This window comes from Trachurus trachurus, assembly GCF_905171665.1.
Source record: "Trachurus trachurus genome assembly, chromosome: 18".
Lineage (NCBI taxonomy): Eukaryota > Metazoa > Chordata > Actinopteri > Carangiformes > Carangidae > Trachurus > Trachurus trachurus.
Window position 1 is genome coordinate 27,455,620 of NC_139909.1, and position 26,048 is coordinate 27,481,667.

Here is a 26,048-nt window from a genome sequence, read left to right on the forward strand (position 1 = left end):
TTTTGCTATCTGAGTAACATTCAAACATCTGTCTGCAGCACTCACTTCAAATGACAACCGCGGCTGATATTCTTTAGGAGACAGGTTAAACCAGAGGACCTTGTCTTTCTGTGTCACCTCAATATGACCCCTGCTGAAATGTCACAGCGAGCCGGCAGAGCCATCACAGAGAAAGGATTTTACAACACCTTTGTGTACAGTGTGTCGCCATCTCATTAGCCCTACAATATGGTGATCTGACATCCCCAAGGGCTCTCGCTGTTCCCTGAGACGTTTGTAATCTCGGTTGACACTGCTCCCCCGTTCATTGTTTCTGGCACCATTGTTCACCCGCCACATCATCGACTAGATAAACCACAGACATGTCAGTTACAATTGGCTCCTCCTGATTAGGCCCAGGCCGACAAACACACCAATAATAACTAAGCGTGTACACATGCATTAATAAAGAACACACACTCAGAAGTCAGATGCAAACAAGTGGCAGCTCATAACCATGGCCTTATAGCTGTACGAGTGCATCCTTAAAAGTTGCTTCTTCGACTATTAAGCCTAATTAATGGGCCTGGTGTGGAGGGGCGATAACCGCTAACAGCGATTATCGGCCAGCGTGACACTCAATAAAGAGCCACTCTGCACACAAAAAGCCTTGGCTGCTCTCAACAGCTAGTGGGAGAGAGAGAGGGGGGAAAGGAAAGATGAAATGAAACAGGGAGGAAGTGCAAGAGGCGGAGAAGTGAAGGAAGGAGTTAAAAAAGACAAAGTGATGGAGGAAGGCAGTTGTTAAAACAGAGGTTGCTGGAGAGATGCCGGGTAGGAGGGAAGGAAGGAGAGGAGGTAACAAGCAGGGCTGAGAAGAGAAAAGGGTCCTTTATCCCTGATCCCTAGAGTGTGGACTAGAGTGTGAGGAGCCAGATCAGAGGGCTGTGCCAGCCATCAGGGGGTTCACGCTAGTGTGGCTACAAAGCACAGCCTTCTAAGACACACGGAAGTGGCCCCTGGCTACAAGCTGGAAATAAGATGTTACAAACAGGTTTCGGGTATGGCTGTGGAAGCCCTGAGCTTCAGCCAGTGACGACTTTGTCAATCTATCTTGACTACTGACACATCCCAGCCTGTTTCTTCCTCTGTGTATTGCAGTTTCTACTTAATGGTTCAGTTTCTATCTCTTTTTGTCTCTGGTACACACTCGCTGCTGGTAACCGGGCTCCATCTTCAGAGACAAATCCCACCATGACTACAGCAATTCCAAATTCATTTGGGTTCAATCAGTCCGTCCATTTGTTGCAGCAGAGGTGTCAATATTGTCCGTTTTAGTAAGTTGTTTGCTATGAAAAAAGTGGATAGACACAGCAAAGAGAAATCAAACACAATTGCTGCCAGAATTACATTTTCACCTGTAGGTCACTATAACTCAATTTAGTATTTCTATCTCAACTTCAAGCATCATCAGCCATTCACTCCATCTGGTGCACAATTAAACCCAGTTTGCAATTCTTTACAATTTTGTGGTGGGGTCAGAGGTTGAGATTCTAGCAAATATTACAGCTAAAAAATGTTTTAATCTAGAAATTTTTTGTATTATTTCTTATTATTTTATGTCTATGATTTGTGATCTGTCCATTCCATTGTTACTGGATTAAAACTGAATTTGCAAAAGCAACATAACTGCACAGTTATGACATCATTAGAGAAACCATATCTGATCTATGCTCTGTCAGTAAACACTATACTGTCCGCATGGTCACTCCCAGCCAGCAAGTGAGAGTCTGCTGTTGTGTCATCTGCAGTCAGTTCACAAGTCTCAGCAGATCATTTCCTGCTTGTTTGTTGGGGATGTGGGAGTTGCTGTCAGTTCACTGATGTCAAAGGACTGGCCACACTGTTCTAAAGTAATCACCGGCAGATGCCGTGCTCGACACAGTGGCAATGGCTGCTCAGCGCTAAGGGTGTTACTGAAAGCAAGCAAAGCAAATACAAGAGTCTCGTGAACTATCAATAAATGCAACACCATCACCTTGTAACATAATACGTGTAACAGATCGTTCATATCATATATCACTGTATGCATGCTGGGTCTTGACATACATAAATTTGAGAAATACAATACTGCTTATGTTGTGTCCAAGACACTGCCCAGTGTGTCCATGTGAAACGTAGATAAATGTGAACCATTAAAACAAAATTCTTTGAAAACACTCTTCAAAGCAGAAAGTTAGAAATGGCAGTTTTTGTGGATAAGGAAAACTGAGGTTTTAAATCGGCATGTGATCCTAAGCTGCTGGCTCGAGCTGCCCATGCCACCAAATCATCGCAGCTTCCCACTGTTTGGTGTTTAAAGACGTTGAACTCTGATGATGTGACGGCACAGATGAGCTTGATTAAATGGTCTAATGGAGAAAAGTTTTGTTTCTTGCAGGGTGTCACACTCTGCCAACAAGCTAAGGTGTGGCCTAGCCCGGACCTTCCCAAACCACAAGCATCCTGTGAAGGTGTTTGCCTTTGACATATGGACCTTTCATCACCCTCATTCCTCCTGTTTTAGAGGCTTTTCCACAGCTCAGTGTGAAGCCACCTCGAGGTCTGATTCAGGATGGAGTTTCACCGAGCACTGTTCCTTGCTGCGTTGCTTTAATTTAATAAACAGAGCAGAGACAAACTACACAGGGGTGACTGCCTTCGTGTTTGTGTGTGTGTGGGTTCAACCATATTTTCAGCCCACACACACACACACCATGTTTGATCAGTGAACTGAAAGGAGAGATATGGATTATTGTGAATGGAAGAAAACGTGTCGAGTAAAAAAAAAAATAGCTGAATGTTAGCATACAACGTTAGCCAAATGGAGCTGTAACAAAAAGATCTCATCTGTTGTTTAAAACGAACATCTAGATGACATTTTCTGGTTATGGTTGGGTGCGTGCGCTTTGGGTGTATTAGCTGGTGGGGTGTTGGGGGTTGTTGGGGTGGTGTTGACCCTGGAGTTGTACCCTAGTGTGCGATTACTTGCTCATGTAGAGTCCCGAGCAGTGCTAGCTTCCACGTGATGTACTCTTTGACCCCGGTGGGTTGCCAGTTTGGCAGAAACCCCCAGCCTTGCCGCGTCAGGCGAAGGCCAGGTTCCCCAGGCTTCATATTTATTAGCGATGTTGCGTGTGAGCTGGCATGCAGCATGAGCGGCCAAGCGAAAGTGCAGCGGATGTAAACCATGCTTGATGTGGCCATCTCATGTGGAAGGCGAAAGTAAATATGACTCCAGCAGGGAGGAAAATGCACAATCATTGCCCGGGAACTGAGGCCTCCCATTTAAAGGTTCATGCAAACCTACGCAGGCCGCTGTTAAGACTCTTCACTGAGGCTGAGTTAAAGTCCTTGCCCGGTTAACCATTCTTCAGTGGTTAAGAATTGACTTGGGGAATGTGCCTGCATGGTCTCCTGCAGGACTAGCCAACGCTAGACCTTCATGCGTTAGCTTGGACCACCGCAGGTTGTGCTTGAGAAATCCACCACTTCCCTCCACCCCCCCTCCATCTCTAAATGTCAATCCACACAATATCTTCCCTGTATAGAAACGCTGCCCTTCAGCATGACTGAATTCTCTCAGGGAGAGATGTGAAAAGACACAAGGAAATTCACTGCTATCAATAGAAAAGTGTCCTGTGTTATTACAACACTGTGTGCACTCAAGTACAGGCTATAACTTAATCTTCGTGAGGAAATGGTGTTTGGGGCCTGGGAAAGAAAGGTAATTTGCAAGTCAGAATAGTCGCTTTAATAGAGGACTTGAAACGAGGTTACTTGATATCGAACAAGTCTAAAAATCTCGTCTCTCAGCTATCTCGTATGAAGACCACGCATGACTTAAAATAGCCAGCAGAGGGGCCAATCATAATACTTTATTTTGAGAATGTAATTTTCTCATGGCTTGCCAGTAATTAACCTCCACACAATAAGGTATTGGAAGCACCACAGACACAATTCCAGCCCCACAGTTTGTTTAAAAGACTAGGCTATATGATAGGCTGTGTGTAACAGGGGAATGGAGGAAGAGGGGAAAAAGGAGCCAAGATTCGACTTTATCTTCTGCAGGGAGCCTTTTCTTTTGCATTCTCTGCCTGGTTTTATTCAAAACTGCTGTTTCTTCACTTCTGCTGAATTGGGTTTTGTTCCTGGCTAATTCCAGCCCGTCTCAGTCCAGGGCTCGTGGGAACTGCCGCGATCGCTTACAATCACTTCAGTCAAACACCTGGGAGATAATTGACTGGGCTTCGGTCAAACTTGTTTTTTTTTTCTTCTCTCTCCCTCTCTCTCTTTCCCTGAGTCTTCACAATGGAGACAAAAGAGCATAGGCACAAAAAAAGATCAGAATCACTAAATCCATTCCCAGACAAGGCACTGTATAGATGGCCTGAGAGCCAAATTGCCTTGCCCTAGTCTGGGCCAACTCAATGTGAAAATGGTTGAGGAACAGTTGTGGTTTGAGCTTGGCAGTCCCTAAGGAGATGTAGTGTTGGAGAACATAACAGTGAGACACACATAGACAAACGTATTGTCTTTTTTTATACCTTAACAAATGCTGCCAGACCTCAATTCCCAAACCTGGAACCTATAACATAGCAGAATTGTATACAATAATTTCTCATTTGTGCAAAAATTTGCACCCAGGCAGGACGATGTCTCAGTTGGCATAGATGCAAGTGCATTTGAGGTTTTTCCTATATGTGATTTCATTTGGCCTATAGCCTTATACAGTAGGTGTGAGCCCTGCTGTGTATTTCCCATGTGTCATTTAGTTTATCAGTGCAAACTTAAACGTCAGTAGTTGTTGGGTTCAAAAGTCTCTTTCGCTTACATTCAAAAAACAATTAAGTTAACACAATTCTTGGTTGATTGCAAGTGAGATGCTAAACGAGAGCTGCAGTTGAAGTGTCAGTTCTGCAACAAAAGTGTTCAAATTCTTTGCTGTTCGGTGTCGTTTCCAGTGTGAGCCATATGGGTGATTAAATGGTCAGTTTTTATGTAAGCACTAAAAGCAGCTGAACAGACAGTTTAAAGGGTGAAAGCAGATGAAGTGTCCGTTGATGCCAAAGCCATGAAAGCAGTCGAAATGGGAACTGATTATAAGTCAGGGGCTGCGTGAACATCAGCAGCATTTCATAATAAACCCTGGTGACAATCGGCCACTGCACTGACGTCACGGTGACGTCAGGCGTAGCGCTCCCAAATCTGATGGCACACGTTGTTATTCGGAAAAAGAAAAGGAGCTAACTAATCATTTTTGAATGAGTGTGTGGCAGCAGCAGGAGCAGCCATTATAATCACATTGCTATTAGTCATTATACATAGTCAGACTTTATAGTTTCACTGTTAAACATAATCCTGTCCTAGTTTCATCATCTACGGGAAATATTTATTATGAAACAATTCTGCAGTGTGGTCTTATCGGTGAAAGCAACTTAGCGAATTCTTGTTATTGACTCGCTAATCTTATTCGAGGTCACGATCCACTATAAATAAAATTCATAAAAAGGAACCTTGTAAACAACAGTGGACTGAGCTGACTTCTTATCTTGCACTTGGCAGCACCGTAGTTCTCATACATATAGAAAATGATTTATCTTCCATACCATGTGGCCACCTCCTGATGAGAAATCACATTTTACCATGGAGGTGGTTATATCCTTGGCCTGTTTACTCCAGCTGCCTGTGGGGCAGAGGGTAGATTGAGGGTAATTATTTTTAGGGTATGGAAATGTTGACAGCTTTACATTGCCAAGACTGACTCACTCATAAAATGACTCGCTAGAACACACAGTGACAGAGTAACTCACACCTGTTAATATGGGTGGGCCGAGGTCTCTGGAGGGATTTCACATTGTTTGGGGGGAACCTGTCTCTCTGATACATCTGTTCCTTCTCCTCTTCCGACTATAACGCTGCTTTATGGTCAGTTGTATCTTTTCATTATGAGCATGGCCTCATTATCCATTTATGTAGCTAATGCTGTTATCCCCGTGGATGGCATTGCACATGAGGAAATAATTGCTTATAAGTAATTCTGATATGACCGCCGCTGTCGCATGCTACAACAATATCAGTGCCCAACCCGCTGAGACCGCTTTGACCACTGTTGTAGAAACAATGCAACAGGAAATGACAAAAGCATTCACAATTCACCATTAAAAGCTCTTAGATAACATTTAGAGTTCCTCTTGAGACATGTTGTATGCAAAATACTCTGCTATCATTAATATTTTGTTGAAGATGAAAAAAATGGAAAACTTCACGGAGCTGAAAACACATGTATTCTTCCTCAACCACAACTGTTTGTCCCAGGCTGACAGGTAAAAGAGCAATGTGGTGAGGTGGTGAGGGTTGGGAGTTGTGGTCTTTATTGCGGTTGTGTCTTTGTAGTTTCTTAGTTTGGAACAGGCCATGGCTGACACAGTATTTGCACATGTGCTAATGCAAACTCTCTGTGCTGACAAGGTTTCAGACATGTTAAAGGGACAACGAGGAGTTTCTCCATCGGCAGAACAAAAAATTCCCCGACAATAAAAAAGTCTCATATTAATGTGGATGAATCTACGTTACCCACACTTGTTAATGGGCCCATTTTCGATAAATATATTGTTTTGTCTCTATCGTTATTTTGTTATTATTAGTGGTGGCGGAGATGCTGGTCGAGCCGACCAGCGTTTCTTTACTTTCGGTTTCACAACGAGTCATGAGAATAACGCCGCCGAATCGCTGTTTATGGTGGGAACTACGACGGTATGTGATCGTCTTCGAACCTCTGACTTTAATTCTTGATGAATGAAAACATGAGTCCGTCTTGCGCCGGTCAAAGAATTTCACGGTGCGGAGGCTCATAAATGTAGTGTGAAAACGCTTTGCTTTTCCAAAACTCCTCGTTGTCCCTTTAAAGAGCAGAGCGTATCCAGATACATGACAGAGGAAACAACAGATACTCATCTACAAATTTGAGCCTGGGTTAGATCCAGATGAGGAAGACATTGATTCACTGCTGTTCCAAGGTGGAAATGCACAGCCATGGTTTGTATTTAATGATATAAAAACATCATATTCACATGCTTACAAGGTTAAAAACTAGATTTTCATCAGAGGGCATCTTACCTTTAACCCTCATGCCCCTCCCTGCATTTTGTCACTGAGGCTTTTGTAACTAGCAGACTCCAGACTAAATGTCTGTTTGTCATTAATATGCATTTATTTGAGGGGTTATTTAAACAATGTCATAGATCCAGGAGCATTTATATGTCTGCCCCAACATTAGACATGAGAAGAAAAAAAAAAAAAAGGTGTCGCTATGGGAAGAGACGACACAAGTTATTCTGCCCGTCCCTTTGAACAATCATCAAAGTCTTAAAGAATCTGCACGTGGTGATCTTGCCACGTTGTAACCTACTCGGGTTGCAGTTGAAAGCATGCATAGACGGCCTGCATCTCAGCACTTATCCTTGAACCCGCTGCTGTAAGAAGTTCATGCCGGAGTCGTAATGATGTCATGACAGATGCCGTTATCAAATGTCCTCCACCTTGTTCCACACTGGCAATCATGTTACCAACATAATACAACACAAATAGCCTAGATAAGCTACATATAGGCCTGCTATATTGCTGGGATCGTATGTGTTGAAAAACAAATACATCGACGGCGGCATTTGCTCCCGCGTAATTGTATTATATTAAGTTAATGATATGTTTCTGCCATGATATCCTAATTTTCTTGTCTACATTAGGGTGACTGATATCTTGAAAGAAGGATTGATACCTCACAGATGATTATCTGCAACACAGTAGATAGAACATTAACACATTTTCCTTCCATTATCAGGCAGGGCCAAGATTAAATCATGTCATCTTCCAGCTCCATATCTATCTCAGTGCTATGGACTACATCCTGGCTCTTCTCTCGTATAGGGCTTTGGCTACTGGAGATATTTTTCACATTTCTGGCCCATTGCGCTTGGCTGGGCTTTGAGGAAGCCAAAAGTACCTGCTTTAATTGCTGTGTTTTATAGACTGTACACAAGGCTACCCTCGCTAAATACAGCATGCTTAGATTAATGGGAGCATTCAGCGTTAGTGCATTTTTAATGAGGACTGGAGGCTGCCAGACTACTTTTCTATATGATGAGGCACACTTTCCCCTTCGTTTGTGACACTGGCACGATACGTTGTGGCGCCCCAGTGCCCGCCAGCTGGTATCCAGTGTGAAGCCATGAGAAAACTGGTGTGCTCGGAAAAGTACATCCCACCCAGCGATGACAAGCAAACGAACACAGCTCCCTGTTTGGTGTCGTCTTTTTTTTTTCTTTTCTTTTTTTTTTTTTTTTTCCAGGCAAGCAGCACAGCTTGAAATGCACTGTCTGACATGTAAATACCCCCATTCACAGACACACCCAGCCATACAGATATACACACATACAGAAAGTGCACCATGCACATGAATGGTTTGGTATTTTTCCACATTCACACACAAGGGTGCACCTGTTGTCGCTGCAAACACACACACACACACACACATACATACACATGCACACACACATATACAGAGCTTATCAAAGAAAAACAAGAGTTTACAGCCTGATATGTTACAGGATACAGGGTGTGACCCTGATTTACATTTGCATGTGGAGTGCAATGGAGTACAGAGAGTAGAAACGGCAGTCAGCAGAGAAGATAACCCCAAACATTCACTCTAAATTTATGCCGGGATCCTATTCCCTCTCACTGAATTAATGCTTTAATCTCTCCCTCTTTGTTGCATGTGTACTTGGGCTCTGTGTGTGTGTGTGTGTGTGTGTGTGTGTGTTGGGCATTGGGAGGTTGGGGGTGGGGGATTATGTTTCTCAGCAGCCACTGTTTTAGTAGTTCTTTTTAGAATGAGAGAATTTACCACAGAAGTCCGGAAGTGAGAAATTGCACCTTTTGCCATTTCAGTCTTTCCTCTATTCAAAGTCACAGCAATAGTCCCCATCAGTTCTGCTGTCTTTGCATTTCTCCTCCACAAAGAAATAGCTAGTATTCTTTAATGGAAGATTACCTTCAAATGCAAGCTTAAAAGATTAGGCTCTTTCATATATGTCTTTGAGGTCCATTATTCGATGTCATTTCTTGAACATCAGTCCTCTCCCTCACTTTCCCATCACTCCTTCCCTTTTGGTTGTTCTCTCATTTATCTCTGTATCTTTAATTCACTTCTTTATCTGTTCAAATAACACTCTCTTGCTCATTTTGTGTGCCGAAACTTTTTTCTTTTTCTTTTTCGTTCCTTTATTTTTTCTTTTGCCAGACACCTATGTCAAATCTGTGACTTAGCGTGCTGCATCTTTGATCCTGCGGCTCTGACAGACCATATCCATAATTTATTCTATTCTAAAATGAAAAATCAACCATATGCTGGGGAATATTCATTTTTCCCACCGCCATCCTGCCACCTGACTCCTTGGTTTATGAATTATTTTGACGATTGGTAATGATGTCCTGTGTTGGTAGGCCATTACAGGAGAGGAACTTAATTCGCCCATTGTTAATTAATTGCTTCATTCTTAGCGGGAGTAATAAAAATGCTATTAAGTAAAATACCTCTATCATTAACCTAACTTTGTTAATATGGGTATCAGTGGGGCTCAATAAACAAAAGCTGTAGTGCCTACTGCCGCACAGGGGTAATTAAAAATGCACTGTCATTAATTATACTGGATGGAAGATTGTCCAATGAGTTGGAGTCTTGTTGACTATTCCCTTCCCAAGCAAGAGCTCCATCAGGCACTCAGCGAGAGGAGTGAGTTTTTTATTAGGCCCGGACCCCCTGCTGTTTATCTGCAGCATTCTGGTCGACACGTAGAAACCAAATATATCTTGTAGTTACGCAAAATTAAGCACTTTATGTTCTTTTTCAGGCTGATTTTTCACTGCAATAGCACATTTGCTTTTATAATTACACGACACACAGTTGGAGAGATCCTAAATGTGCTGCTGTATCAGCCGATGCTTCACCGTTGAGTCATAATGCGGCACGACGTGGCTCGTTTCAATTCCTAACCGATGAAAGACGGGAATTATGCAAAGCGCTATAAAATGTGTTTGGTCAAGAAACCATAAAGCAATTGTCAGGTTAAATATCTGCTATCTCAGCTTGTATAAACACACCAGAGATAAAAACCTGGCTGATATCTCCTGGTGGAATTTTTTGGGGGAAGTGGGAGGGGGGATGGGGGGGTCTTCTCCCTAGAGGCATGATGTGCACAGAATAGTGTTAGAAGAATATAACAATAGAGATAAAAACATCTGTCGTTTCTTAACTTCCCTGAAAAAAAAAAATAATTCAGGTAACAAAGTGCACTGACTTTATAATTATAAGTGTATTAGGGAACAGAAGTCTCTGGTGATACGTGATACCATGACTAACAATAATTAACACCTGTGCTTTTGTCAAGCTGCACTAAAAGGATGACTAAGTTTGACTTCGCATTTGCTCATTCCAAAGCGTTATTGCACTAAAAACAAATTGAACTCTCTGCAAACACACCAGAAAGCAGGAACTGAATTGCCGGAAGAATTCCTGTGTTGCATCAGTAAATTGAGAAGTGGGTGAGCAATATTGTCAGTGAAGATATTAGCTTTAGAGATATTCTCATTTGTTTGTTTATGAGACAGCTATGACAGCAATCACTCGCACCAGGAACAGGCCTTGAGATTAACATTGCCAGCTTTATGTATCTCCGAGCTCGTTGTTTTCTTCCTCCTCAGTATCTCCTTCATCCCTTCTTCCCTATTTCTCTTTTTCCCTCCCTCCCTGTCTCCATCTTGTCACATTTCTGAAAAACTGGCGGCAGAGGCGTGAAATTGATGTGATGAAAAACAACTGGGATATCTCTATGTGCCATTTGCTTTGCCGTTATGGCCACCCTCGCTCCCCCCTCAGCGTGGCTCTCGCCTTTCTGTTGCAATTGGGGGCATACTGCAAATTAGCCAGCAGCTATCTGAGGTTACCAGCCAAGTGCATCACTGACCTCGCTCCCTGCCAAGCTCACCCCTCCTGGAACCAGCTCCACGCCCAGTTTCAGCCCAAACTTTGTCTCCGTGATGCTGGGCTTTCTTTCTTTGTGTGGTATCTTTAAAAATCCTCTCTGAAACATGTATGAACCATAATATTCATTTGCTTTGGCACACCTTTAATAATCCTGAGATAATTGAATTTATAGAGATGAGCCGTTGCTTGGTACACATAATGTTTCCTCTAATTCATCACTGCGTTTATACTGACGAATGGCTGCAGATACACATGTGAAATAGTAATAAATAGGCATGCGTCTTTGCTATGCTTCATAGGCGGTTAGATGGAGTATCATCCTTTAAGCCTGGCTGTGAATTTCGTTTTTTATTACTGTCTTTCCTAACAACTGAGGAAATATAAGGTGCAAGGGCAAATAGGAAAACTCTCCCCTCAGTTATGTTCATCCTAACATCTCCCACATGAGCCATGAAATCGGGCTCTGACTTATCCCGCAGCTTCACGTTTACAAGGGGAGATAAGGGCAGTTCAGACCTATTGTTGCAGCCGGCATGACCCTAAACATGAAAGGGCATCTTGGCCATCTCCCATTGTGAGCAGCTACAGTATATATTGAGCAGCATAAACCCGTCCTTTTGTGTGAAGTGAAAAGAGAGAGGCCACTTAATTAAGCCAGAGAGAATGTAAGTGACTTCCTACGTGCATAAATGAATACTCAAGAAAGTAACTGTGTCATCCTGGATGTGGATAAATGAATAAGTTGCTGAATGCAAGCGGCAGTAAGTGGGTTAGCATGTAAATAAATGAATAAGTTAGCAAATTAGTGTTTAAGTGTGTTAGCATGTAAATAAATGAATAAGCAAGTGAATTAGAATGTGAGGGAGTTTGCAAGATGAATAAAGATGTTAAAGAAGCAGGAGTGTCAGCAGTGCAAAGGAAGTTATCTCTCTGGAAAAAAAAAAGAAAAAAGCCTTTGAGGACACAGTTGTTGAAGCGCTGCTTGTTGCGGGGAGGCACAATGAGTACATCTGGCTCGCGCATGTCATATTTCCTCATGTACAGATGACATGCCAATTACTCCTTAATTACACGCGTCATCTGGACCAAAGTGCCCAATGCCAGCACTGATTAATCCTGTTTATTGTGGCGGTGATGACAGTCCCGGTGGACACACAGCACCACAAAACACACAACAAGGGGATTATGGGAGAGACGTACTGTAGAGAAGACTGCAGGGACGGGACGGGACGGCCAGGTTGACTGACTGAGTGGACGACCTGCCCCACAGTCAATTTTAACTCTTGATTTCAACGACCGATGATCAGATAACATGAAAATAAGGGACGGGATTTTATTTCCAGACAGTGGAAATGGCTCCAGGCGTAACAGCGTCTGACTGGGAGAGAAAAAAAACAAAAAAAAGCTTTAGTTGCCAAAAAAAACACTGAGGTTGCCTACTCACCAACGTTGTTGCTCAGCACAAACTGCAATATGCTTAACACACACTTTTTTGCGTTGATGGACGGCTGCCAAGTCATTTGAATATCATGTCCAGTTAAAATCATGATTTTACACACATCAAAACCAATTACTTTCTGTCATCTTCAGAATCTGCATCTCATTATTTCTCCCAGTGTAATACTGCTAACAAGGGAAGGAGGGGGGAGGAGGGGGGAGGGGTTCATCATCTGCAACATGATTTTACATCCAAAACGTGACAGTCATGAGGGGGCGGCGAGGTCATGTTGGCGGTGGAAGGATCTGTGTGTGAAAATCTAGACCTTCCTGTAAATGAATACGTAGCATGTGCGAGCCAGATACCCATCGTAAGCAGGAAGATCTCAGACCGTGACGGTAAGATGCGGGGGAGGGGGAGGGAGGGGAGGGGGGGGGGGGGGGGACGTGGTAACCATTAGATTAACAGCCAGATAGCGGCGGCAGCTATAGGGCCGGCCCTGGCTGAGTTCAGCAGGGACTCGGGGGTCAGCAGCCCCAGCGGAAGACGGCTGGGGGTTATCTTCAGATGAGAGATGCGTGGTGAGGTGGATGCTGGCCTCGCCTCCCCTCCCCTCGCTCTAAGCCTTTGTTAAACTCCACATTTCCTGTCCCCCAATCACTCCTTCTTGTGTTTAGCTTCCACCGTCTCTCTCCTCCTTCCATATCTGCCTCTAATTCATGCCCCATCTTTGTCCAACTCTTTCTATCACACTCAGCGGCTCACTCCCTCTTGCTTTTGTTAGTCCCTGTCACACTCTCCCTCAGCATTAGCACCATCTCCATCCATCTGCTCCTTTTGTCTCTTTGCTCTTCTTCACTAGGATGCTTGGCAAAAATGGGTATTGACTGTGCTTTCTCTTTCCTCTCATCCCTGTTCCGCTTTCTCCCTCCTCCATCAGCGTGTACTCCAGCAGTACATGCTCCTTTTAGGAGGTGATGTGAGGAGTAGTAGAAATGTACCCTGTAAGGGGAAAAAAAAGGTGATGATACAATCAGTTTTATTGTGCCGTAAGGATTTTTTCAGGCTTATGGTTATACACCCCGTATGCAGGCTGTATGAAAGAATTGCAATTCACATGCATTTTTTCCTCTCTCATTCCTTTCTTCCTTCTCTTTTCATTGCTCAAAATAATTAGGCTGCAGTCTGGACTCAGGGGTGTAACGTTTCTTCTCGCGTTTCCATGATACAAGAGTAGAAGAAGAAAAAAAAACTGGTTGTGCTGCTCCAGAAATTTCTACCTATGTGTCACCAACACCCCCTCCACCTACCTTCAGCCTCCTCCTCCTCCTCCTCCTCCTCCTCCTCCTCCTCCTCCTCCTCCTCCCTTAGTGCTGTTTTAACGTGGAGTTCCACAAGGCACAATGCACTTCAGCTGACCTAATTCTTCCCTGGCACTCTTCCAGTGCTAAGAGTACATAAGGACTGCGCTGTCAAGGTATTCTGCCCTGCCTCTCTATTATTTTAGAAATCAAGCAACATCTGTTGTGCTGTGAGCCCTCCTCGTGACTCACAGGAGCTTTTTCACACTTTGCAGAAAGATGCACCTAAATTTGCCTGTAGCCAGCGATAAGATATCATTAATGTATTGTTCACATTCCTGTGTTCATTTCGATTCCTGCTGCTGTTGTTGAGTCAAAACATGATTTTTTATTGTAGATATTTAAACATGCAGTTCACAATCCCAAAATGATCTTGTAAGCAAAAGCATGTCAGAAAGCAGGTAATTCCTTTAACGCTTGTATATAATTTAGATTACAACACTGCAAACCTCGTTGCTTTTACAGGCCATGGCTTTTGAATCGCCAAGTTTAAAGTTTGTATACAACTTCAAAAAGTGCCTCACTCGATATTCAGCATGACAACAAGTTCTATTTTCTTCTGCCCTTTCAGTAGAAAAAGATTTAACTATCTCCTCCACACAAGTGCATCTCATTTCCTCTACATTGCCGGGCATGTGGCATCTGTTGGAATTTTACAGCAATTTCAAAGTTTGGCTTTGTAGCGTTTTAAGCACAGGGAGTGCGCAAAGTCTTGTTTATGTAAGTGTGTTTGCAACCCAAACCCTCATGGTCCATAAATTTTAATATTCCTTGTGAGTGCTATACCCGAGCAAAACACAAAGTGCCTCACAAGTCCTTGCCCAGAGCGCTAGTTTAGCACGGTTCTCCACCAAGACGCATTTACACACCAGGCCTGCACTCGCAGCACACCCACTTTCTGCCACCACTTTCCACATGCATCTTGCATGACTCGCTGGTGATTTTAAACAAGCCCAATAAGCACCCCGCAACACGGGGCTGCCACGGGAGACTCCGGCTCGCAGCGCCATGTGACCGTGATATTATTCGTCTGTGGCGTGGGTGGGAGGGTGGGTGGGTGTCGGGGTGGTGGGGCCAGGCTGCCGCTTTTTTCCCCAGCTCCTCCAAAAACAGAGCCGGAGTAAGGAAGGGGAGGGTGGAACCGTCCTGTGTTGCGCCCCAGGCTCCTTTTTGTGTTTACCAGCCCCTGCGTGGGACTGATGCTATTTTCAATTCCAGGGCTCAGCCATGGCTAACTGGCCCTAGCCTCTTCATGCCATTTGCCTTAATAATGTGGGCCGGACTCTCTGCGGGGAAAGTAGCCGCCATCCTGAGAGTGGCTAAATGACACAGTGGAGTTCATTGATGGAAAGGATTACACGCCTGCATGCAGGGCAGAAAGGCGACGGGTTCTCTGAAGGGCACTACAAAGAGAGGCGATGTAAAATCTTCACAGGGGGAGAATGCACTAGCTTACTGTAAGTCAAAGGGCGAGTGTTGGCATAATTTGTGGCATCACACTGTTTATCTTGTGGCCTATAACGGCAGCGGTAGAGGCCTGTGGAGGTCACGTGAGATATCTCAGATGTGTAAGAGACAAAAACAAACAAACAATTTAAACAATGTCATATACTTAAAGGATAGTTCACCCAAAATTCAAATTTCACTCATTATCTACTCACCCTCATGTCAACTAAGAGCTGTGAGAATTTTCAGAGTCCTCCGTTCCTTCTCTGAGTTACGGGGGGTCCGCGCAGCAGTATTTGTCCATATAATGGTTGTCAATGGATACCAACTTTCTTCGTCCAAAAAGACACACCAAAAAACATCCAAATACCTCCATACTGCTCGTCTGTAATGTCCGTCTTGTATTGAAGCCCTGACATGAGAAATTGTTCCGAAAAAAATTAAATAAGTCTATATTTTAAGCTTGTTTGTAGTGGAGGCTCCCAGTGTCTCTGTTCACTGCTCTTCCTGTGTGACCGGCGGAACAATTTCAAAACAACCATTATATGGACAAATACTGCTGCGCGGGTAACTCAGAGAAGGCACGGAGGACTCTGAAAATTCTCACAGCTCTTAGTCGACATGAGGGTGAGTAGATAATGAGTGAAATTTGAATTTTGGGTGAACTATCCCTTTAAGAGTATGTGATATAGTTTTATGATGTCATATCAGTTTATTTTGTGAGCATTTGACACCACATCAGAGCCTCGTATTCGCTTTGTGTATCCCTTTACATTTCCTGTTGCCACCTCTGTATGGCATTACATCCTATGTTATTGTAGAACGTTTGACTGTTGTGAAACGTGACCACTTCCTCTTTTGTCCCCCAATAAGGAGAAAACAATATGACTTATCAAGTGGAAAAATGATCCACGCACGACAGATCTGAATGCACATCAAATGACAAGCGGGAGAATGAGGCATACGCCGTCGTTTAACCGTCCTGAACAATACATGAATAGATGTAGCACTCTGTTTTACCTCTGCCCTCAATTAATTCCTATGAATCCAGCCACCATGTATTAAAATGGCCAGATGCTAGGATAGATTCTGTTGGGAGCAATGACATGCAACAAAGTGATATGAATCATCCCCCCCCCTCTCCCACCCACCCCAGACACCGTGCAGCAGCACGCTCTCAGAGGGCCACTGACACAATTTATGGAAAAGGGAAAACAAGACACAGCCACTTAAGTGTGGATGGACTGTCAAAGAAGACAGTTTAGAAAAAGAAAAGGCTGCGTTAGATTCAAACATGTAACCATAATTTCCTCTACAGGGTCAATAGAAATCCCTTTCTTAAACAGAAATGTTAATATCAGATTCAATCTGAGACCAGAAATGCAAATGGGGGACTGTGTACCATGAGTCACGCCACACTGAATATTCACACAAAGATAATTATCTGTGGATTAGCCCCTTTTTACTATTTTGTCTTTGAGAACTGCACTTGTCAGCTAACTCTTGGGAGAAATTGTTTAATCATTAAGGCCCTTTGCTTTCTGAGAACTGCCAGCAGCACAACCCCTGATTCAAGTCAAGTCCGATAGTAGTGTCTGCTGCACGTGGAAGCTGGCATGGTTTTTCACAGGAAAAAACTCATCACGTGCATTGCTTTTTGAGTGCTGAACCATTGAGCAATTAACCAGAAGTCACTTTTAATCATTTTGGCTTAACGGTCCCCACTGAAGTATACTTGTTTGCGAGGTTAAGCCCCGCAGTTTCGCAACTTTCCGAGCCTCGGAGGGGTTTTGGGTGAAGTCTCGGCCCATCAAATCACAACATGCTATGCATCAAATGGGTGCGAACAAGTTTTCACACTCCATCCTATAGATTCAGTCCCCTTGAGATGTGAAATGTATAAGAGCGGGGAGTGCAGGGGGCAGTGTGAAACCAAGACCCACGGCCATTCATAGGAGCAGAATGATCAAACACGTAGTGATGTCACCCTCCTAACTGCACTGCTTTGGCCTAAATATCTCCCCTGATGTGGGCGACTAAACACCACCTACTTCTCATTCTACACCAGCCTCCGACAATCTCCCCATACTTACCCGTTCGTTATCAGCTTTCCGCAACTGAAACAAAAGCTGTGGCATTTCAAAGATTACCTGTACTTCAGTATGCCTGTAGAATCCCCCCACCCTCCTTTTTTTTTTTTTTTTTTTTGCCTTTTGAAATGATTCCTATATCTACAAATCTCTACCACTGCATATATAAATATCCAGCCTCTAGCAAGAATGTGTTTGCAGAAAAGAAGAATCAAAGGCCATTCAAGAAAGGAAATCATAACATTATATCTATATTTAGCTTCCGTCGTCTTAATTGGCATGAAGAGTACAATCAGATAAGGCTTTTGACTGTGACTCACATGCCGCTTCAGGAGAGGGAGAAATATCATTTACCAGCATATATCTCTGGCCAAGATTTTTCTTCCTTCCTTTTTCTGTTTTTGTTTTCCTTTTCTTTTCTTTTTTTTTTTGCAAGTCTGTGTTCATTATGGTGCTATTACTCAAGTTGTGAGGAATCTGTCGCACCAGCAGCTACTGTACCTGCAATTACCTCCATCTGTTGAACACATAAACACCATGTAGAGACCGGGAGGTTATTTTAACTCTACTTTTTCATCACAGAAGGATTTAAATCCCCGTTGCCTGAGTGTTTTATCTACGCTGCAGTCACAAAGCCAGCTACCGTCGAAGCTCCGTGTCACTCCCATGTTGCCCCTATATTATGGTCTGTGTGGTACTGGTCCATCTGGGCTCTGTGAGGTCACTGCACACACCACCTGCTCTGATCGGGTTTCGCTGTGGCTTCTGGGTAGTATCTCTGGGCACGCGTGGAGAGGCAGATGTATAGATTTAGTGGTACAAATGGCCCCAGATACTCAGACGCATAAAACGCTCTCATATAATGTCTTACTGCACACACAGGGCAGTACGCTGGCAGGGATACACACAGTCTGTACAATTTACATTTGCAGCTCCAGAACCTTTTTTAACGGTTTCTGTGCAGTTTTGTGTTTAATGAGACTCACTGTATGTGGTTCACTAATTTAGCCAGACAATTGCTCCTTGCATGCTCAGGTGAACTTAATAGGCTTACAAGACTAAACATTGGATTGGGGTTAGCATAGTCCATGGAGTGAGTTTCTGACTACAGAAATGCATTGTCAGAAATTAAGTAATGTCTAAACTGAAAAAAACTGAAAAAAAAAAAAAAATCACAGTTGATATCCCTCCCTTACAAACCCTGTTTATTTGTGGTGACACAAAGAAGAAAATCTCTGAGTCTATAGCTTATAATCATTTACATACAAACTGATGTTTCTGTTAAAGGTGTGATCAGAGGAAGACAATAACATTTCAGATGCAGCAGTATCCCTGTCAGTCTACACAACAGAAAAACCACTTTGTTTGAAATGTCCACAAAGCTTTTGTTTTTATTTTACCCCGGCAGTGTTGCCTATACACGTCCTGTTGACACTGTATACATGGTTGATACTGCCACCTGTCCTTTTTATTGCCTCTGGATGGACAAAGAAACACTTTCCAAAGGACTGAATTACCTTCTTTGATATTCTACACGCAGAACACATGGTATTTGAGGATACACTCAATACCAGTTCGCGCAGGAATCACGCAAACAATTAAAAGTAATTGACATTGAACGATAGTTTAATTAAATATAAAAAGCTTTAAAACCTGTAGGCTAATTAGACAATTGGTGCTTTAAATGCGATTGACATGTACACTGAGACACCGCCCTTAAATTCATTTTCAGGCGTTAAATCACTAAACCCCGGGGCTGCAAAGACATGGAGGGTGACTGATGACGGGCAGTAATTATGTGACAAATCATTAATGAACTCACCCAAAAAAAAAGACCACTGATCCTGAATGCTCTATATATATTCCTGACAGTTCAGAGTCGAATTATTAAAACTACAATAGCAACTTAAAACGAATTTAATCAGGAGACGTGCGCCCGTGTGGCGTTCACGCTGCAAAAAAATGGCCGGAACCACAACATACAGTACATATCACGTTGTTTAAGAAATGCATCTAAAAAAAAATAAATAAATAAAAAGCCAAGAAAATAAAATTAATTTTAATATGAGTGTACTACTTGTTTTCTGAAAAAAGCCAGAGACAAGTATGTAAACCAACAATCAATAAGATAGATAGATAGATAGATAGATAGATAGATAGATAGATAGATAGATAGATAGATAGATAGATAGATAGATAGATAGATAGATAGATAGATATTAATATTGTTTGGAGATGGACATTTTTTGCAGTGCACGGAGAGGATTTTACTATGTGCGCAGCCAGACTCCGCCTGCTCACTGCGCGTCACTGGCGAGTAGTGTGGACGCGGAGTCACTCCCCTGCCTACTTTTAATAGCTTTGTCATGTGATGGAAAGCAGTTGTAAGACAGGTGCCCTCGGTTCATTCTCGGCGAGGGGCAGCAGTTGCCTGTGTGAGAGCGAGTGGGAAGCGTGTGTGGATTTCTTTTTTACTTGATTTCTTTCTTTTTTTCTTTTTTTTCCTTTTTATTTTTATTTTTTCGGACCGTCATTCAGTGGCTGGATGGCGTGGGACAGGTGTAACCAGGACTCGGTGTGGAGAGAATTAGAGGTGAGCGCATCTAAAAAAAAAAAAAAAAAAATCCGACTTCTTTCATCTTTCTAGCCCTCTGGACTTTCTTTTTTTTCCCTGGAACGATGGACAACACTGGCTATTCGAGACAGTGATTTGCTCAGTCTACGCTCTCTTCTCCTCTGCTGGTGCTGGTGCTGGTGCGGTGGCATGCCGGTGTAGTGCGCGTCTGGACACTGTTGAGGATGCGGGGGACATACAACACGCGGGGATATATGACAAGTGGAGGGAATGTGCGGAATCTCCCTTTTCACCTCAGTTAAAGATGTAGTTGTTGTTACGTGTGCACAGGCTCAGGACCATTTGCTTCCTTCATAGGATCTCTGCTCAGTCGGAGCGAGTGCTTGCAAGCTGGCGGATCTGTCTCCAGCCGCGGACTGTACGCGCTCCGGTGCTGAGAAGCTTTTTCATGCCGAAATGACTGAAATGTCTCAAAGTCAGGTATTTCGCTGACGCATGAAATCCACGATCCCTTTGATGTGCTGTGTCGGGGGGATAGTGCATGTTATTTTCAGAGGCGAGAGCAAAGGTTGTGCACACTGAGGGACCGCTATCTGGCATTGCGCAGGAGCATCATAATGCCATCGGTACCGGCCACGTCTGTGTGCCAACATCTCGGCCGGGGGAGCGTATAGCGCTGGCCGGAGAGCAGCACCGCAGCCGGCCAGAATAGATGATTTGATGTTCGTGCGTATTGCATTTTTACCTTCTGCGCATTTTTGATCCAAAGAACTAGCCCATACTCGCTCCCGTCGTCTCTCCCAGTCATGTTTACATTTTCCTCAGTGTTAGGATTAAAGTGCATGCAGATAATGAGGCACATCAAAGGGATTTGTGTTTCCTGATCTACTGAGTCTGTCCGGCTTGGGTTAGGTCTACCTGGCTGCACTTAGGTACTTGTCTGCATACAGGAGCTCAGTGATGCTTCGGAGAGGTTTTCTCAGTAACTACATGATGTGACTGCAGTCTGGCTGCATATGTGTGCTCATTTAGGCTGCGTGATGAGAATAGAAGAGAGAAAACTGCCTTTATTTTGGTAATAAAAGTAAGAATCTGTCATTCCCGGTCGATTCGGGGATTGGTTTCCATTCAGATGAACTGCTTTGCACTTTAATTACCGAGCCAGGCGCATACTGTCACTTTAGCCAGGATGGAGAGTCTTCTTTACCGTTTGGTGCTGCGATAGCGTTTAGTTGACTGCCACTGTCAACCAACAATGCGCGTTTCCTGGACCCCCTCCTTCGACCCATCCTGTGAAAATGTGCATCTAGACTCTAGAATGTGTGATAAAACATTGCTCTTTCCAAAAACACAACTGTCATCCATGTCATCAGTCCTTCCTCTAATAATCCTCTCCTAGCGGGTGCTTTTTATGTGCGTCGCGTGCGTAAATCAGTGGAGCGCTGTAGTGCGCCCTGATTGTCTCTCTGGCGGCGCTATTTCATTAGTTCACCAAGAAGTCCATAAGATAATTGGGCATAGGACGTCCAGCCTCTGAATATCCGAACAGCTTTGCTACCGTGTTCTCATGCCGTGCCTTGTCAGAGCGGATCATCTCAGGGGGAAGCCTAAGACGCAGTGAATCTGTCCCCTCCGCTGTTGCGGCTGCAGCATAACGGATTTGTCTCATCATAGTCTAAGTCATCGTGTATTCGTGTTGGTGCGTTTGCGTGGACAGATGAACTGTGACACCGGTGTCTGCGCGGTTTTTCCTACTTGGCACAGCATCCGTCTCCCAGCCTTGCCCTGAGCCGAACCCGTCCCTCATCTCTGCTCAGTCTGCGGGCCAAATACCTCCCGGCTTCGCCCGGGGATATCTATCATATATCCTGTATCCAGAACGTCCTGTGGCGTTTATGCATTGGCTGGTGTGCTGTCAACAAAATTAGCGACGTGTAGCCCACCAGACACTAGTCATAAAGCTTTTCTCAGGCTTGGATTTGCATGTGCACAGCCACAGAGTGTAAACAGACCTCGACTCTGGACAGCTTTTTATTTTTTCCTTTTCGTGATTTCTCACTGTGTAGAGCTCAAAGTTTGCAGGAAGCTCTGTCTGATTGTTGCACATTTCTGCTGCTTTTTTTAACGAATGAAATAACCACTTTTTAAAATAATTCTGAGAGTCATTTTGCTGGATAGAAGAACTGAACACCTTAGAACACCAAGACACAGAGTTGCACCGTGGTGAATATCTGTCATTTAAAAAGATCCTGCAAAATCAGCTGAGCCAGGTTAATCTGTTGCCCTTTCCACCTCCTCCACTGAAACACCTTTTCACATCACCAGCGTCCACGCTGCTGGAGCCCCTCACTTGCAGCCAGAAGAGAGCTGATAATTTGTGTGGGGAGGAAGCGGGAGCAGCTGCTACATACAGTACACATTGGCTAGATTACATAAAAGTGGCTGGTGAATAACAAAATGTCAACAGGCAGCGTTTAGCAGCACAGAGGCCAGCGCCGGTGACGGTGCTCGGGGAGTGATGGTGGGAGGACAAAGTGTACTGTGGGCTGAGCAGAGGCAGAGTGGAAACAGGTTGCTGCTTGGCACATTGGGACCTGCAGCTAAGAAAAACTGCTCTGTTAATAATCAATAGAGTCATAGTAAGAGCGGTAATAAAGGCTGTATTAATTAATTACAGGCAGTGAGCGTGCCACATGAAAGTGGCAGACGTTCAAATGAGAGAATTTAGAACCATATTTATTGAGAATCTCAGGCGTGAAACAACTTAACTGTTTGTATGTTGTACAAATGTGTGAATTTTCCTTTGTTTAGGACTCAGCAGCAGGTCTTAAGAGGACTTTTGACTCTCGTCCAGATTTTCGTTCCCATTGTTTTTCAATCTTGGCACTGGCACGTTCAGTGTCTGATTTGCATATGAAGGAGATGTGATTTCTGTCTGACCATCCTTGTGTTTGTCTCTTTTGCCCCAGTGTGCTGCCTTGGTTGGTGAAGACCAGCCCCTCTGCCCAGACCTACCTGAACTTGACCTCTCAGAGCTGGATGTCAGTGACTTAGATGCAGACAGCTTCCTGGGTGGCCTCAAATGGTACAGTGACCAATCAGAGATCATTTCCACTCAGTATGGCAATGAGGCATCCAATCTTTTTGAGGTAAGTGAGGCTTCTTTTTTGTTGTTGTTTTGAACCACTGCATCTGTCTGTCTTTCCTTACTTTACCTGTATGTTGTGTGTGATTCATGTTAGGTTGCTGTCTCTAAGCAATATGCTACTATGGAACATCTTTGCATCCACAGTGATTTCATTACACGCCCTCCCATGGGGTCAGGAGTGAGCTGAAATAATAACATGCGGTAGCAAACACAACGTGCTATCACATTCTTGAATGCCAGCCAAACAAAATGTACAACTGTTACCAGTTTACAAACATGCTTTTACATTGCTCTGAAGTACAAAAGAGGCGATAAGGTGAAGAACGATAAGCCCAGGAGAACCTTGGTCCCCTTGTGTAGATCCCGGCCACGCCGCTGGGCTCCCTTATCAAAACTTTGAGCGTTTATTTCAGTGCAGAGTCAGTAACGCGGCACACATCTGAAAGAACACTCCCATAGTAAACTCTGGACATGCCAGCTGGATTGCAAAACACTTCTCAAAGGTTAGAGTGTAAAACTTTAATCTTTGTTTCCTCCCTATACCTCCTCCTCCTCCTCCCCCTCTCTCTCTCTGCTTCTCCTTCTCTCTGTTTACTCCTATCCCTCTCTTTCTGACTCTTTCTTTCTGTTCTCACCCGGTGACAAACGAAGTCCACAGAGGGTGATGATCTGGCCGGGGCCATAAAGCCATCGGTCTTGGGACTGAGTTCCAGTCCCCAGTTCATTATAAGCCTTTATCAGTGCCACAGAGATAGACAAGAAAGACTGAGATTGGATGCTTTAGCCTCGCCTCGGGAGGAAAAACCCTGTCTGAGAAGGCAGCGCATGTGTGCACGCCTATGGCCCTGTCATGTAGTCACGTTTTCGGGGTCTTTGCTCTGTTTGTGTGTGTGTGTGTGTGTGTGTATACCTCCTCAGCGGTCTTGCAGGCAGCAGTTGATAACAGACTAAATTCTTTCCACGTTTAACCTCCCCACCACTGCCACCACCTTTTTCAGAGTCTCTTTATATCAGCACACATTCTACCTCTGCAGACCACCCCTACACACACACACACACACAAAAAGAGGGGGGGGGGGGGCCTTAAGTACTAGCTGGTGTGACCGAGGCTCCTCTGTCGTCTGAGAGTGATATGGCTTGCAGCCACCGAGTGGCTCTGGGGATGGATAAAAATACCAATGAGAGTGAATGCATGTGCTGGCGTGTGTGTCTATGTGTGTGCGCGTGTGACTTTAAAACACAATGGAACTTAGCACCCACTGAGGAGCGTGAGGAGGGAGCTAGCTGGGGAGCAAGAAGTCGTATGTGATTTCCTGGCGTGTTTATGGCCTGGCGCGTGCACATCCGCACAAATACTGTACATTGCAATAAGTGGGCTGATGTTTTCACAAACTCAACAAGCCAGCAGCTATTGTATTATGCTCAGGATATGGAAAGGCTTCAGTTCATCATACGGCAGGACCCGGCTAATCCTACTTAATCTGACAGGGGAAAGTTTGCCGCTCGGCAAGGATCAGAGAGCTGGGGCTCTCGCTGTACTTCCTGTGCCCCTCTTATTGGCCTGTACACACACTGGCCACTCCTGAAGCCAGAGAGTCTATTATTTCTTGTGGGGGGCTTATTTTCTTTTCTTTTTTTTTACTCCTTGCTTGTGTGTACACCCACTTAAGGCGAGACACTACAGGCAAAAACGCAGTTTTTTCATGCACTGATCAATTTTGAGATTTTGGGTTATTTTTCTTCCTTAACATGTATTCTTTCAGAAAAGTCGAAAAAAGAATGGTATAAAAACCATGTTAAGGTGGTTATTTTTCTCCTAAATTCGCCAAAAGTTAACAGCTACTGTGACATACTGTGCTGTACCTGTTATCTGACCCATGTCATGTCAGGTATCATTGTAAAGCTCTCTCTCTCCTGAACAATTATGTAGGCTCCAAAAATGGTCATTTCCTCCGTATCAGCAACCAATCGTAAAAGTATGATTTACATTAACAATCTATAGAGGAGGATTGTTGATATATCATTCAAAGCCTGATTTATACAACATTTTATCACTAAAAACAAGGCGAAATTAGATTTTTTAGTGCTGGTGACAGTATTTTCTCATTTTCAGAGTGATACAAAGAGATATCCAAAATCCCCTCTGTAAAAACTTCTGACTTTCATATGTCAACAAAATAAAACAAGAATTTTGAAAGGGGCTTTATCCATTGTTCAGATTTCGGTTCTGAAAATATATGCAAATTAGCGCATATTTCATTAGATATTGCCTCATTTACATATTTAAACATAAAATTGGACAAAACTTGTAATACAAAAATATTTGTCTTAATGTCAGTGATAAACTTGGGAAGTTTCATGGTGACATCTGTTATTTAAAATTTTTACCCTATTCACCTGTAGTGTCTCCCCTTCACAAATCAGTGCTTTAAGAAAAGGCAGGTAGCAGACAATCAAGGCTGCCCTGAGTAACATGTGTAACAGCTGGGTGCAGCTGTCACACTGAGGCCCCTCTTTTAACCCCCCCCCCCCCCCCCCCCCCCCCGTCAAACAACACACTCTCTGGAAGTTTGCACCAACTTTCATTGAGTTCAAGTAAGCGGCCGCTGAAATGATTTGCAGCACAGATGGAAAGACAAACATCCACTGTTTTTCTTCCTTCATTCAGGTTAAAGTTCCGTGTGACAGACAGTGGGCAAATAAGTAAACAGAGTTTGTCTTGGTTATACAGTGGAGCTGGGGCCGGATATATGGCTGTCACATCAGAGTAAATCTCATGTGCTCATTAGGGGGACAATGGAAATTGTTTACACACCGTATAAGCAGTGGAAGTGTGTGTATGGACATGGACGAGGCCGTGTCTCTGTCAGCGTATGTGTGCTTTCTGTTCCGTACACAGCATACGGTCTTAGATCACAAGCTGTCCCC

The 26,048-nt window shown here is 43.9% G+C and overlaps 1 protein-coding gene across 3 annotated transcripts in view; it reads left to right on the forward strand.

Annotated features, from left to right (window-relative positions):
• Window positions 1-19,763: 19,763 nt before the first annotated feature.
• Window positions 19,764-26,048, forward strand: part of ppargc1a (peroxisome proliferator-activated receptor gamma, coactivator 1 alpha) — a 38,006-nt gene continuing 31,721 nt past the window's right edge. For all 3 annotated transcript variants that reach the window (XM_083992924.1, XM_083992925.1, XM_083992926.1), the window contains exons 1-2: window positions 19,764-19,990; window positions 22,942-23,121. In XM_083992924.1, coding sequence (XP_083849050.1) covers window positions 19,943-19,990; window positions 22,942-23,121 — 228 coding nt within the window. In that variant the 5' untranslated portion in view covers window positions 19,764-19,942. The remainder of the gene's footprint in view (window positions 19,991-22,941; window positions 23,122-26,048) is intronic.